Source organism: Protopterus annectens, chromosome 13.part0 (genome assembly GCF_019279795.1).
Source record: "Protopterus annectens isolate FY-2018-M chromosome 13.part0, PAN1.0, whole genome shotgun sequence".
NCBI lineage: Eukaryota > Metazoa > Chordata > Ceratodontiformes > Protopteridae > Protopterus > Protopterus annectens.
The window spans coordinates 61,374,989-61,390,425 of record NC_056747.1 but is presented as its reverse complement, the minus strand read 5'-3'; the positions used below and the strand labels follow the sequence as shown (position 1 = coordinate 61,390,425).

Genomic DNA, 15,437 nt, shown 5'->3' with positions numbered 1-15,437 from the left:
TGGGAATAGAAGGACATAGAGTAGTTGTGTAAAATCTTACCATAACCAGAGATATCCTTCTCTTCCCTGTTGCAGTATTCCTTCCCCCAACCTATTCCCCTTCATTTCTAGAGCGCACACTGGAGCATTACCTAGACTATGGTCAGACTAGCCAGTAAATGGCACTTCACATCATTTGGCTGATACTAGTTGATTGTCCGACTGGGCAATTAATTTCTGAGGTCTGTGCGTGCAGATGTCACATTTAAGGTCCCTGGTTTATGGCCCTACGTGTGACGTCCCTCGCACCTACAGCAACCGGGCTTAAGCTTTTGTATAGGAGCCATTTGGGTCACCTGAGGCAGAGAATCCCACACTAAGAATACTGCAACATGGAAGAGAAGGCCATCTATGGTTATGGTAAGATTTTACACAACTACTGATGTTCATTGTGCATACAGCTGCAGTCATAACAGATGGGTTCTCCTGCCGTCAGGCAGGTCCTTGGTCGGCCGAATTCCAAAGTCTAGATCCGGCGTCGGTTGTCGTCGCTTCTTCCCTGACGTCAGTGCGACAGGGGTATAAAGGAACCAGCAGACACCATTTTCTCCAGTCTTTCTTGCCACGGGATGCCCGAAGCAGACGCAGTTCGCAAGTGCCGGTCGGCCAGCTCCTGAGATTACGAAAATTTTGAAACCGAAGTCTTCTTAAAAGCTAAGTACCCCGCTGGGGAAACTTTTCTTGCCTCAGACCGATGTCAGACAAAGTTAATAATTGTATTTCATGTGGGAAGCAAATACCGCATAAGGATTTCCATTCCCTCTGTATACCTTGTTTAGGCCCAGACCACAACGTCTCGGTCTGTCGCTTTTGTGCTACATTCAACAAACGCACCATTAAGCGTCGGGAGTTAAGCCCAGCATTATTTTGGAAAAACATTTAACTATATTATGTCGGATACTCAGACTCCAGTTTTGTCTAAAAAAACGCAAAGATAAGGACCGGCACACGAGGTCCGTGGCCTCTACCGACACCACGCCAAAGCCGACTACACGTGGTCCGGTTCTCAGCGAGCCCTCGCAGCCCTGACTACCGACGACACTTCTTTGGCGGTGCCTCCTTTGCCCGAGGTCGCAGGCTCCTCTGCCCACACCCCGACTACAGATACCGAAACAACTCTTAGCGTTGAACCTCAAAATGTGGACAGGTCTACCCCCACTCAAGGTGTCTTCAGACCTTCCTCTTCTTTCTCCATCAAGGCTTTCACTAAGTCTAAAGCAGCCATGCACTCTAAGAGACAAGCTACACAGGGCCCATCTCCATGCCTAAAAAACAGATGCTTAAAATGGCTGAGGATTTAATTACTCTTATCAGGGGTTCTCAACCCCCACCGGACAAAAGGCCCAGAGTGGAGGAAGAATCCACCTCCTCTGATCAGGGTTCCATTATTTCAGAGCACTCTGATGATCAGGAAAATTCTTACTCCCCTTTTGAAGACTCTGATGCGGAGGAGTCCATTCCTTCTGTATCCCCCCAGTGGATTACTCATTTGGGGAAACTTTGCATACCTTAAGGGAACACTTCCAGTGGGAAGGCCAAGATTATTCAGATTCCAAGAAAAGGCTTAGGGAATTTCTTTTATTACCTCAGCACAGGCCTCTGGCCTTACCTCCTGTCTTGGACATCCTAGATGATGTTTACTCGGAGGCCTGCCTTAACCCGGACTCTCTGCCTCCAGCCCCAGTTAAGCCTGACCGGTACTACAGGGTTCCTGACTCGCACCAATTTCTATACAAAAGCCATGCTGCTGACCCAGAAACCATCTCACAGGGCCCCAAGGGAATTAAGGCCTCCACTGCTAAAAATCCATTACCTTCTGAGAAAGATTCCAGATCCTTAGAAAGGTGGGGAAAAAAGGTATATACCTCAGCTACCTTAACCATGAGGGCCTTAAACTTGTCAGTTCCATATGCTAAAATACCAGCAGTTTTTGTTATCACAATTGAAAAGTAAAATGTCACAACCTGAACAACCAGATTTGAAGGAGTTGCAGGATTTGATGCATTGTGCAGAACAAGTGGGTAAGCATACCTTGCAATGTGGTTTTGATGCTCTAGAGGCCTCATGTAGAGCTGCTGTTACAGGATCAGTCATACGTAGACATGCCTGGCTAAAGGAACAAACCTTGCCTGATCATGTCAAAGCTAAATTACCAGATGCCCCTCTTCAAAAGGATGTATTATTTGGTGCTACTGCTGAGGAGGTATTAAGGAAAATGGAGGAAAAGGCTAAATCAATGCAAACTGTGAAAGATTTTCTACAGGTACAACCCCCACGTTTCAGTAGAAATTGGCCTTCCAAAAATTGGTCCTTTCCAGCCACGGACAGACCCCAAAGAGGCAGATACAGGCGCCCGAGGGGCAGAGGACAATCCCAAGGATCGTTTAGAGGCAGACAATGGCAAGCTCCTACACAAAGAGGTGGTGAGGATAACTTGCAATCATTCGGAAAGCAAGCCCAATGACTTTCCCCTTTGCATGCCAAGCAAGACTCAAATGGCAGCCCCCTTAGGAGGAAAGCTGGCATTATTTTCAAAAAAATGGCATATTGTCACAAAAGACGAATGGATCCTGGACATTATAAACAGAAGCTACAGATTCCATTTTCACACCCTTCCAAAAATTAGAGGCATGCCAAACCTGCCACACAATCAAAGGGCAGAGGCACAAAGGCAAATTACAGATCTCATAGACATGAAAGCTATTCAAGAGGTACCTACGCACGAACAAGGTCAAGGTTTTTATTCCAGGCTATTCCTGGTACCAAGGAAGGGAAAAGATTGGAGACCTATCCATCCTAAACACATTTCTACTCGTACCAAAATTCAAGATGCTCACTCTACAGCAACTTCTTCCCATGCTGGGCAAGGAGTCTTGGCTGGTAACATTGGACCTCAAGGAGGCATACCTGCATGTCCCAATCAGACAAAATTGCAGAAGATACCTCAGATTTCTTGCAGGTTCAACCCATTATCAATTCTCTGCATTGCCCTTTGGCTTATCTACTGCGCCCAGAGTACTCACTAAATGTCTGGCATCAGTAATTGCCTACTGCAGACTTCAAGGGATACAAATATACCCCTATTTGGACGACTGCCTGATCCAAGCGGACAGCAAGCACATTCTTCTGAAACATCTGGATTATGTAATAATGTTGAACTCTCTGGGATACACAGTCAACAAAAAGAAATCAAGGCTAATACCCTCTCTGAAGATAATTTTCCTGGGTGCCAACTTGGACACAAACACCCAGATGGCCTTCCTCACGCCAGAGAAGCAGGGGCAACTAACTCAATACTTCAGAGCACTAGCAAATTGCACCAGGCTGACTGCAAGGAAAATCCTGCAGGCTCTGGGATTCATGCCATCTTGCATCTTACTAATCCCATGTGCAAAGCTGCATATGAGGAAACTTCAATGGTACCTGAAAAACATATGGTCTCAACACAGCCACAGTTTGGAAACAATAATAACACTAATTCCATGTCTGCAAAAGGAATTTCTGTGGTGGGCTCAAGCATGCCAAACAAACAAGGGTCTTCCATTCAGCAAGCCTCAAGCAAATCAAGTCATCACAACAGACGCCTCGGACTACGCCTGGGGGGCGCACATGGCAGATCGGTGCATTCAGGGCAAATGGTTCCAAAAAGAAAAGCACCTTCACATCAATCAAAAGGAAATGCTAGCAGTAATAAATGCTATTATAGCTTTCAAGGACCTTCTGCAACCAGGTCAACTATTGATAAGAACGGACAACACCACAGTTATGATGTGGTACATAAACAAACAGGGAGGAACACATTCATACCCCCCTATGCAGACTGGCCATGTCACTTTGGAACATGGCCATGGACTTACAAATCGAACTTCAAGCACAGTACTTGCCAGGCAAAGAAAACACACTGGCAGACAACCTAAGCAGAAATATGACAGATCCACACGAATGGAAGTTGCATCCAAAGGTTTTTACAGAAATAATCCAAGCATGGGGAAGGCCAGACATAGATCTCTTTGCCTCCCACAAAAATCACCAATTGACAAAATTCTGCTCAAGGATTTTCCATCCAAAGGCCTGGAGAGTGGACGCTCTCTCTTTCAGTTGGACATCAATGACAGTTTATGCTTTCCCACCTCTTCCTCTGCTGCCCAAAGTTCTATTGAAAACCAGAGCAGACAGACCAAAGATGATTCTCATTGCTCCGGACTGGCCAAGACAACACTGGTACCCACTCCTGAGGAGCCTGACGCATTCCCCACCATGGACCCTGCCTCTAATGCCTCCTCTTGACTCAGCACTGCTTCAAAACTCTTCACAGCCAGCTAAAAACACTCAATCTAGCCGCATGGAAGATTCCTTAGCCTCACAACAGACCCTACTCTCCAAGGAGGTGCAGGATGTCATTTTGGAGGCCAGAAGGCCGTCAACTAGAAAAGCTTACTCTGCAAAATGGAAACGGTTTTGTGTCTGGAATGAGAAAAAGGGCCAGGATCCTGGAAAACTGAATTTACCTCAAATACTACAGTATTTAGCTGAGCTGCTAAGCAGTGGACTTTCATTCTCCTCCATCAAAATCCATGCCTCAGCCATTTCTGCAGAATACAACACTGATTCACCCTTATTCTCTCACCCTCTCTTAAGACAGTTCCTCAGAGGGGCTAAGAATCTAAAACCCCCAAGGAAACAACCAATACCTGCTTGGGATCTCAATTTAATTCTGGAAAAACTGACCTTGCCTCCCTTTGAGCCAGCTGCTTTATCAGATTTGCCATACTTGTCCTGGAAAACAGCTTTCCTTCTGGCTGTTACCTCAACTCGTAGAGTTTCAGAACTGCAAGCTCTCATGGCTGTGCAGCCTTTTATCATCTTCCATCAGGACAGAGTTTCCTTACGAACCAACCCATCCTTTATGCCTAAAGTGGTATCCAGGGTAGCTTTGAATCAGGCCATACACTTACCTACCTTTTATCCTAATCCTCAAAACAAAGGGGAGAGATTACTACATTCCTTGGACATCCACAGACAACTCCGTTATTATCTGGACAGAACAAAACCTTTCAGAAAATCAGAACAGCTCTTTGTGTCCTATGCTGTAGGAGCTCAAGGAACGCCAATTTCGAAACAGACGATCTCAAAATGGATAGCCCACTGCATACGCTTTTGCTATTCTTTTCATGGCAAAACTGTACCTACAGGCAGCAGATCTCACTCCACAAGGGCCACAGCTACCTCTGCAGCTTTCCTCAGAGGAGTTCCTACCAAATATATTTTGGAAGCAGTCACTTGGAGTTCTGTGCATACCTTCTCCAAGCACTACCACCTACCATTATACTCCAAAACTAGAGCAGGCTTTGCCACTGCAGTCTTGCAGGGCATCCTGGCTCCTCCTAGTTCCACCTAGTGCCTACCACCCCTTTCTTAGCTTTGGGATTCTACCCATCTGTTGTGACTGCAGCTGTATGCATGATGAACATAGTACAGTTTTGTACCTACCATAAATGTAGATGTTCGAGTGCTAATACAGCTGCAGTCCAGGTTTCCCTCCCTCCTTCCCCTCTTGGAACAGGCCTATAGGCTAACACATCCTCATACAACCTGATTGGGGTATTCATTTATGGTGTATTTGCTTGCAACTATTGTATTTTGATTATATTGCACTGCTTTATTGCACAAATTTATGTATTGCCTTCCTTCTGGGGGTACCTGACATCTGAGGCAAGAAAAACTGAAGAAAATGGCGTCGGCTGGTTCCTTTATACCCCTGTCGCACTGACGTGAGGGAAGAAGCGACGACAACTGACGCTGGACCTAGACTTTGGAATTCGGCCGACCGAGGACCCGCCTGACGACAGGAGAACCCATCTGTTATGACTGCAGCTGTATTAGCACTTGAACATCTACATTTATGGTAGGTACAAAACTGTACTTTTCTTCCACACCACACACTTGCATGCACACACACACACCTATGGCCAGTTTACTGTTCTTTCAGTACTGTCAAGCCAGCCTAAATAAAATTTTAGTGTGTCCAGTCCAGCTACTGCATGTCTTTGGAATGTGGTAGGAAACCGGACCACCCAGGGGAAGCCAACACAAACACCGGGAGGACATGCAAACTCCACATAGAAGGCACAGTGTCCGAGAATAGAACCAGGGAACCGCTCGCTGTGAAGGCGACAGCACTATCTGTTGCACCACTCTGCTGCCTTGTCCACCATTTTTCTTGTACTGTTCTTTCAGTACTTTCAAGCCAGCCTAAATAAAATTTAGTTCACTTCATGGCTGTGTGTATGCTTCTGCTACTTTGCTTTCAGACTTATGGAGAAATTCCATCCTATCCTGTAGTGCTGCAGTTAATTTCTGTAGACTGGTCAAAGCTCAGGTAGCACACTTCCCTGGTATAATTTATTCCCCTATAATCTGATGTATCTACTTTAATCCTGTAGTTTTGTGTTCCTCTGTTGTATCATAGTTTTGCTACCCTTTGGGAAATACCACAAAGTGAACATCTTTACCAGTATGTTAAGTACTTCTTTTCTGTTTTCCCATGCCCTTCTAGGTTTTCAAGAAAAGCTATTCAGAGGTACCACTGGAAAGTGCATGGTCGACCAAGAAGTTGAGCTCTTCGGTGAGAACTTTAATAAGTGGATTTCCACCTGTTTCCACGGCATTTTGTTTTCTTGAACCAAAGATCATTGACCCTACATTGTATAGCAGTGCCATATAATCAAAGGGAACTCCGTCATTTCCCAATTTTTTGGGGGGTGCAGAGTATTCTTGATGTTTCATTTCACTGGAAGCCTTTATATTGCCAATTGTTACTGTTAAATATTAGGATGGTAGGGAAGGTGGGTAATGTCTGCAGTCTGTACGAGATGCAAAATTTTCAGGATTTCTTTGTATGAAGTTTGTTGCCCTATATACTTAACTGATTTCTTGTGTAGCATTAACAGCCCCCCTCCCCTTGAGATTCAGTAATTCTGAGCCAGTGTACGTAGAATTTGATTAATAAGTATGACATGACACTGACTTTATTTGGTACACTGTCAGAACTAATTATTAATAAAACCTGATTAAGGGGCACTCTGCCTTTGAACATCTTGGAAACTGGGATCACGAGCACACACTGTGGCATTCAGAATAAAATATCCGTAAAAGCCTTTTGCCAGTCCTGTTACTCTCCTTGTACAAGTGCTATCCACTCTTTCCAAGACATAATTTGCATTCATGTTGAACACCACTGGTAGTCTCTCAGGTGCGCCATATTGCTAGTGACTGCCGAAACCTTTGAATTCATCATGAACAACTTCATTATCTGCGTCATCTTAAGTGTGGCTTAAGGCAGTGGTGTTAACTGACTAGGGGAGAAGTTTAGCGACTCCTTTTCTGATCTTCACCGAATATCTTGCTGCGATTTGGGCTCATATCTCATGATGTAGAATTCTGCAGTATACCCATAAATCCCGTGGCCTTTTTGAGATGTTTGGTGACTCCCTTTGAGTGTCACTTAATACCTTGCTGCGATTTGGGTTCCTATCTCATGATGTAAAATTCTGGAGGTTACCCATAAAGTCCCATGGCCTGTCTTGGGCCCATGTAAAAAAAAATTTTTGTTGCTTATCTAAAGAATTGGGGTAGGAAAATGTGTTTGAGCTTTCTTGGATAACTTTAGTAGCCCAAGTTCAAGAAATTTCCCTGCAACTTCATTAGGAATCAGAATCTACAAGTGTTTGTAAAACCACCTCAAGACATCTTGAATATGTTCAGCCTAGGGTTCATGTACTGGCGATAGTTGTCATTTTCTTTTTGTTTCTGTAATATCCATTGAGAGTAGTGCTTAATGATTCAGATTGTGGTAGTCTTTTCCGTATCCTTTGTATAGCTAGTCCGGATATTACTTTAGTGCCCTAATAGTGTAGAAAGGTTAATGTATGCTACCTGATGTAGACGCCACTTAGCATTAAAGTTTCTCTGATTCGTGTTGTATGCGTTGGTTTTTGCATCTCTTGATTAGTTCAGCTTTGTGCATTTTGTGGACTGATTCTTGAGAGTGATGAATTTCACCTTCTGTTTGGTTGCTTTGAACGTCATGCACAACAAATTTTACAGTAGTTAAAACAACTTTGAACCAAATGAAGTCCTGCAAATGCAGAGAAGTGTAGTGTGTATACTAGTCTTTGCATTTTGATGACTGGGATGTTAGTATATCAGTGTTTTTATCAAAGGTTCCAGAAACAGACGCTGAGTGACTCGAAAACCTACTGCTATTGTTTCTTGCAAAATGACGAGGAGAGTGGGCTAAAAATTGATTTAAAAAAAATTGTAAAATAGAATCTGAAGTAGGCAGACTTCATTTGTCTGCAACCTGTGGGTATCGGATCCGACCTCGGATCCGAAACGGCATTTCAAAAGCTTAGGCTCCGAGCTCCTAGCTCCTCCCTCTTACCCATAACCCCTTGCCAAGCCCTGACTGACCCCAGATTTCGTTTGCCGCTTTCAAGTTGCGACGGATTCCTTGAGCTCCTAGTGCAGATAAGTGTTTTTGACAGGAAAATTTTCAAAAACTTTAACTTTTTTAATTTTATTAGTTAGAAGTGATTGTGTTAGGCTTTCCTCTCTCTTTCTTTTAAACTTTTCTCGGGTTTTGCGTAGTTTGTGTGTGTGTGTTTGTTTTAGGCCTGTTAGGGCTTGTCATGTCTGAAGCCCATAAGGCTGTATTCTCTAAATGTACCGAGTGTGGCCATAAGCTGTCCCCAGCGGATGGCCACACTCAATCGTCATGCTTGGGGGTTGAACACCTGTCATCTGGTTGTACCATTTGTGCAGGGTTCAACCCCCGAGCTTTGAGGGAGCGGAGGTCGAAGCTGGTACTGGCGGGACTTTTCCCTCCAGACACCGCTTCGGCTTCTGCCCCTTCTACTCAGCAAGCAGTTGCTGTGGGCTCTCCTCCACCGGCTGGGACTCAACCTCCCTCTAAGATGCCGGAGGAGAGAGAGTCTTCTAGGGAGAGAGAGAAGGAGAGGCACAGGGAGAGGCACCACAAATGGAGAGCTGAAACCTCCAGTTCGGCTCATCCATCCAAGCGGGCCTCCCCTGTGCCTTCTAGCTTTCCTCCTCCTCGGCTCCACTCCCCTCGGTTCTCTCCTGGGCCCGAGGAGGAGGAGGCTAGCCCTTCAGCGAGGTCCCCAAGGCGGCTCTCTAGGTCCGCTTCGGTGGCCTCCACCAGATCCACATTCTCCATGAGTGAAGCAGATATGGACCGGATGATGAGGAAATTCATCCAGGCCCAAATGCAAATGGGAGTGCTCCTAGTCCCCCCCCCCAATCCGGGAGGGGCTTCGACCCCCTTTTTCGCCCCTTTGGCTCCTTCTCCGACCCATACCATGGGTTCGGAGCTGTCGGCGCCGGGCAGACTTGGATCCGGGGGTGGGTCGGATCCGATAGGTCGGTGCACCTCGGATCCGTCCCATCCCTTGAGTGCTTGGTGCCGGACCCGACCTCTCGGAGCCGAGGACCGAGCCTCGGATCCGAGGGAGCTGGTGTGTCTTCGGCTCCGTCCAGGTCGGAGCACACTGGCCTCTCGGATCCGACGGTTTCAGCTCCGGCTCCGATCCGTGCGTCGGATCCGAGTGGGGGTCGGCTCTCGGGGTTTAGAGAAGCTGGCTCCCCCTCGGCCTTCGACGTAGTGGAAAGGGCACTGTTGAGGACGTCCGGACCCCCGGTCCCTGCCACGGCTCCATCCCGCACTCCCTTGCAGTTGGGCCAGGCTCCCACCAGCCGGTCCCAGGGACAGCCCGCCTCGATGTCCCAAGTAGTTCCCTTGGAACATCCAGCTGCGGAAGAGTACTCCTCGGACAGCCCCCCCGATGAAGTACCTCGAAGCGTAAGTGCAAAGGAGGCACATGGACTCCCGAGTCCGTTACGAAGACACAGACTTGGATGAAGGGGAAGGCTCCCCAAGATCACCCCCCTGAAGACGTCTCATTTGGAGACATTATGGAAATGTTAAGGATCAGGGGGGGGGGGGTCTGCCCCCAAGGCTTCCTCAGACGAGTCTGTATTCTTGGAGGCATTCGAGGCGGGCCCATCTACCTCTTGGGTGTCCCCTCCTGCCGACCCTCTGGTGGACCTTATATCCATCAGAGCGTGGAAGGATCCGGACACCGTTGAGCCTGTACCCAAGCGTCCTGATCATATCCTTTCCCCTCTGGCGGACCGCACTCACTGGAGCAAGGGCCCCCCAGTAGATGCCATGATGATGGCTGCAGCCACTAAGAGGGAATTGGCCCAGGAGAGTCCCTCTATGCATCCTCCGGGCAAGGAGTCCCGCTCGATGGATCGCATTGGGAAGCGAGTTTTCAGTTCAGCAACCTTCTCTTTGAGAGCGCTGAACTACATGGCACATGTCATCAGGATGCAGCGAGATCTGATTAAAGAATACGCTGCATCTCCCCCAGAGTCCATGTCGGGTGAGGATAAGCAGGTATACTCCACCCGAATGGCCACTCTGAGCGGTTTCTAACACATCTATGCGGCTACTTTCTCATGCTACCGAGGGAGCCGCTAGAGCCAGCTGAGCAGGCCTTGTCATGAGGCGGCAGGCCTGGCTCCGCCACTGTGATTTCGCAGAGCCCTTCAAGGCGACTTTCGCGAATGCCCCCTTTGATGGTTCTGCCTTGTTTGGCAAGACTGTTCGCGAAACACTGGTCCAGAGCGAAAGGGCGGAAGACGCTGTCTGCCGTCGGAGTCCGCTTCTCAGCTCCCCAGAGGTCTTTCTCGAAGAACCAAAAGGGACAGAAGAAGATGTGGTTCCAGAAATCGCAGCAGTCCCAACCTGCTCCGGATAACCAGTCCTCCCGTGGCAGAGGAGGACAGGGAGGTCGCCGTCCTAGAGGCAGGGGGGCTCCTAGAAACTTTGGGTCCAGAGAACCTTTCTCTGAGAGACCCACGCAGCAGCCCTGAAGGGTTGCCCGGCTGTCCGTCTCTGGAGGCAGTCAGGGGGCGTTTCTCGAGGCACCTAACTTCTTGGGAGTCCATCACATCAGACCGTTGGGTGCTTCGCGTGATATCCAGAGGTTATACAGTCCCCCTGTACAAAGTTCCAGATCTCGCAGCCTCCCAGATGTCCCACCTGACCAAAGGGAGGCAGCAGCTATCGAAATCGAACAGCTGCTAGAAAAAAGAGCTATCCAGTGCGTTCCCCCCAGATCAAACCGGATCAGGGTTTTACTCCAGGTTCTTTTTGGTGCCAAAGAAAACGGGGGACTTAAGACCAATCTTAGATCTCTCCCTACTGAACCTGTCAGTAACCAAGCAAAAGTTCCGGATGGTCACCCTTCAATCTATACTCCCCCTCTTGAGGGAGAACGACTGGATGTGCTCCATCGACCTCAAGGACGCGTACTACCACATTCGTATGGACAGGCGGTCCAGGAGGTTTCTTCGCTTCCGGCTGGGAGCCAGTCATTACCAGTTCAGGGTCCTCCCCTTTGGTCTCACCTCAGCCCCCAGGGTGTTCACCAAGGTTCTAGCGGTGGTAGCGGCCCACCTGAGGCTCCAGGGATTACAGGTCTTTCCGTACCTGGACGACTGGCTCCTGACAGCATCATCAAGGCATCTTCTGTGCTCAGCCAGGGACTACTTTCTTCGTATAGCCCCAAGGCTGGGCATCACTGTCAACTGGGAGAAATCTTTACTGCACCCCACACAAGCTATAGATTTCATAGGAGGAAGGCTAAACACCAGGTCAATGCGAGCCTTCCTCACTCCAGACAGAATTGCCAACCTGAAGTGTCATGTAGCAGCGGTCCTGCAACCTTTTCCGACTGCAGCTTCGGTCCTGAGGGCCCTAGGTTCGATGGCGGCAGCTATCCCACTTCTTATTCATGCACGCTTACGCATGCGGGTTCTTCAATGGACCTTTCAGGTTCAGTGGTCCCCTCTCTGTTCCTCTCTCAACACTCCGATAGCGGTCAGCAAAGCGTGCAAGGATTCCCTTCTTTGGTGGCTTCTTTCTCCGGAGCCCCTGACAGGGAGACCTTTTTGTGCTGCATTTCCCCGAGCCACAGTGACCACGGACGCTTCTTGCCTCGGGTGGGGGGGGGCATTCTGCGGGAAAGATTGTCCAAGGCACGTGGAACCCCACAGAGACGTTGTTGCATATAAATGTCCTGGAAATGAGGGCGGTGCTCCTAGCGTTGCAAGCACTTCACCACGTTCTTCCTTCAGGGACTATTGCGATACCGACAGACAACATGTCGGTAGTCTGGTACATCAACAAACAGGGAGGAACCAGGTCCTATCCCCTTTGTCGAGTGGCCATGAGAGTCTGGGAATGGGCAATTTCCACCAAACGCTTTCTGGTAGCAACGCACATTCCGGGAAAATCCAACATCCTTGCGGACAAACTCAGTCGCACCATTCTATCACCTCACCAGTGGTCTCTCAATCCTCAGGTAGCGAAGAAGATTTTTGCCGTTTGGGGGCAACCCTGTTGCGATCTTTTTGCCTCTCCCTCAAACGCCAAATGCGACAATTTCTTTGCTCTGCTTCCCCCACCAGGGGAATTCCCGAGAGATGCGCTGGTGCATGCTTGGCCTCCCGGTCGCCTTTATGCCTACCCTCCACTACCTCTGATGCAGAGGCTTCTGCAGAAAGCCAACAGTTTGGGGAGCAGAATGATTCTCATTGCCCCGTTCTGGCCTCGTCAACCCTGGTTCCCCTTTGTATGGTCTCACAAAATCAATCCACCCTGGATTCTGGATCCAATTCGGATCTCATCTCCCACCCTCTGGGAATTTCGGTTCCCAATCACGCACCCTGAAATTGACAGCTTGGCTGCTCCAGTTCCATCCTTGATTAGGACTCGGTATCTCATCACGGTCAAGGCCATCTTAGTGGCTGCTCATAAACCTTCCACCAGGCAGGTTTATCGGAGTAAATGGAAGAGATTCTCTATTTGGGCGGTTCAGAGAACTTTGGATCCTTTCTCAGCACCTATGTCAGCAGTGCTGGATTTTTTAACAGACCTCTTTCATCAAGGGGCAAGTTCTTCCACGATTAAGGTACAATTGGCAGCCATCTCGCATTATCACATTGGTCATGAGACAGCTCCCCTCATGGCGGCGAAATTGTGCAAAACTTTTCTCAAAGGGATTTTTTTGTTGAGGCCTCCAGTCAAGGAGGTTGTACCACCTTGGGATCTATCTTTAGTTCTGCAGGCCCTTACTGCCCCTCCCTTCGAGCCTGCAGCTTCTACAGACCTAAAGTACCTTTCCTGGAAGACTGCCTTCTTAGTAGCTATCACTTCAGCCAGAAGAGTGTCTGAACTTCAGGCTCTATGCGTCAAACCGCCTTACCTTTCTTTCTTTCCAGATAGGGTGTGCCTCAGGACCAATCCATCTTTTCTTCCGAAGGTCTCTTCAGAATCTAATATCAACCAATCAATCAATTTACCTGTGTTTTTTCCCAAGTACTCAAACAAAGGAGAATACAAATTGCATTCCTTGGATGTTCATAGACAATTACGATTTTGTATTCACAGAACAGCTGGTCACAGGCAATCAGATCAGCTGTTCGTCTCCTTTGCTAAATTTGCTTTGGGTAAAGCAGTGTCTAAAGTCACACTATCTAGGTGGATTGCTAATTGTATTCTGCAGGCTTATGACACTTCAGGTAGACCTGCTCCTCAGAGGGTTACGGCTCATTCTACTAGGGCAGTCTCCACGTCAGCCGCCTTTAAGTCCCGTGTGTCATTGGATGATATCTGCGCGGCAGCTACTTGGGCCTCGCCTCATACCTTTATTTCTCATTATAAGGTGGATGTTGTTTCCAGGGGAAGAGCATCCTTTGGCTCAGCAGTGCTCCGGAACATCCTTCCATGACGGCCACCCAAGATTCAGGTAGCTGGGGACTCTGTCCCACAGGTTGCAGACAAATGAAGTCTGCCTACTTCAGATTTAGAAGTTATGTACTCACCATAACGTTCCATCTGAGTATGTGACTTCATTTGGATGCAACCATCCCCCCCTCCATCCCCCTGGCCTTTATAGAGCGAGTATTTATGCTTTATTCATGTACTGTAGTCAGTATTATTTAGGCAAACTCAATATGAGGTCAGTCAGGGCTTGGCAAGGGGTTATGGGTAAGAGGGAGGAGCTAGGAGCTCGGAGCCTAAGCTTTTGAAATGCCGGCTCGGATCCGAGGTCGGATCCGATACCCACAGGTTGCATCCAAATGAAGTCACCTACTCAGATGGAACGTTATGGTGAGTACATAACTTCTAATTTCTGCCAAAAGTGTTATTTCACAGTTTGGTAGTTAACTGGTTCACCAATTAATCATTTTAAGGTGCGTCTGAGCAGTGATGTCAATTGTGAAACAGGGTGTTAGCAGGTGTGAGATCTAAGTTTCCATTTAGTTGTGGACTTGTTGGTCCTTAATGTACTTCAAAGTTTAAATGTTATTTTCGTAGGAGTAACTTGATCACATCAAAGATGGCATTTGCTTGTACAATTTTATCTTTAGCTACCATAAGTTCCTTTCACACGATCATATCCTTTGGCATCTCTAAACTTATGTCTATTCTTGAGTCGTGAATGTATTTCAGAGCTTCAGTATGACATATGGCCTTGATTTCAACTTTCTAGAATAATGCTTGAAAAAAGGCAATTGAAGTTGGAGTAGTTTCTGTATTTGCTTATTTCCCTCTCTTTTTAAGCAAATTACTTAAATGCAATCAAAATTCACAACAGTTTACCATGATATACTCATAGCATGCCTTATGGTATTTGTTTACATACAAGATGAACAAAATTTGACCCTGAAGCCTTTAAATAATGACATCACCTTAAATGAATTTCATCACAGCATCAGTATCATATAGCTTCAGTGATAAACTAATACGTAAAGCTTACTTTTACCTTCATGGATAGTGCCGTGGTGGTGCAGCAGTTAGCGTTGTCACCTCACAGCAAGAGGGTCTTTGGTTTGATTCTCTGCTAGAGCGCCTTCTGTGTAGAGTCTTTTTGTCCTCCCTGTGGTCGAGTGAATATTTAGAGACATGCAGATAGGTATATATGAGTGTACGTGTGCCTTCTGTGAAGGTTGGGTGCCAGGCTGGCAAGTCGACACCATAAAAACAGCACTTCTAGACGATCTGCGGACCGGTGATCCGCTGTGCCCCCCCCCCCCCCAACCAAGAAAAGCTGCTTGCTTTGACCTTCATGGATATCCATCTCTCTCCGTAAGGACTGAATAGCAAAGTTTAGTTCAGTCATATCATATATACTGACAAGTATATAGGTTTAATCCATCCAAAAATTACCTGAATTCAAATTAAACCAACCTTGAAACTTAGTCCTCTAAATTTCCAGTTTTCTAAAGTACGCAGTACATCCTAC

At 47.4% G+C, this 15,437-nt stretch overlaps 1 protein-coding gene across 2 annotated transcripts in view; it reads left to right on the top strand.

Moving 5' to 3' along the window:
• The window catches only part of LMNB2 (lamin B2), an 859,966-nt gene that overhangs the window by 770,589 nt on the left and 73,940 nt on the right, over positions 1-15,437 (top strand). Inside the window, exon 12 of one of the 2 annotated variants that reach the window (XM_044090623.1) lies at positions 6,596-6,664. The exons of the other annotated variant lie outside the window; for it this stretch is intronic. Within the exon in view, the coding sequence (XP_043946558.1) occupies positions 6,596-6,664 (69 nt within the window). The remainder of the gene's footprint in view (positions 1-6,595; positions 6,665-15,437) is intronic. 2 annotated transcript variants of the gene reach the window in all.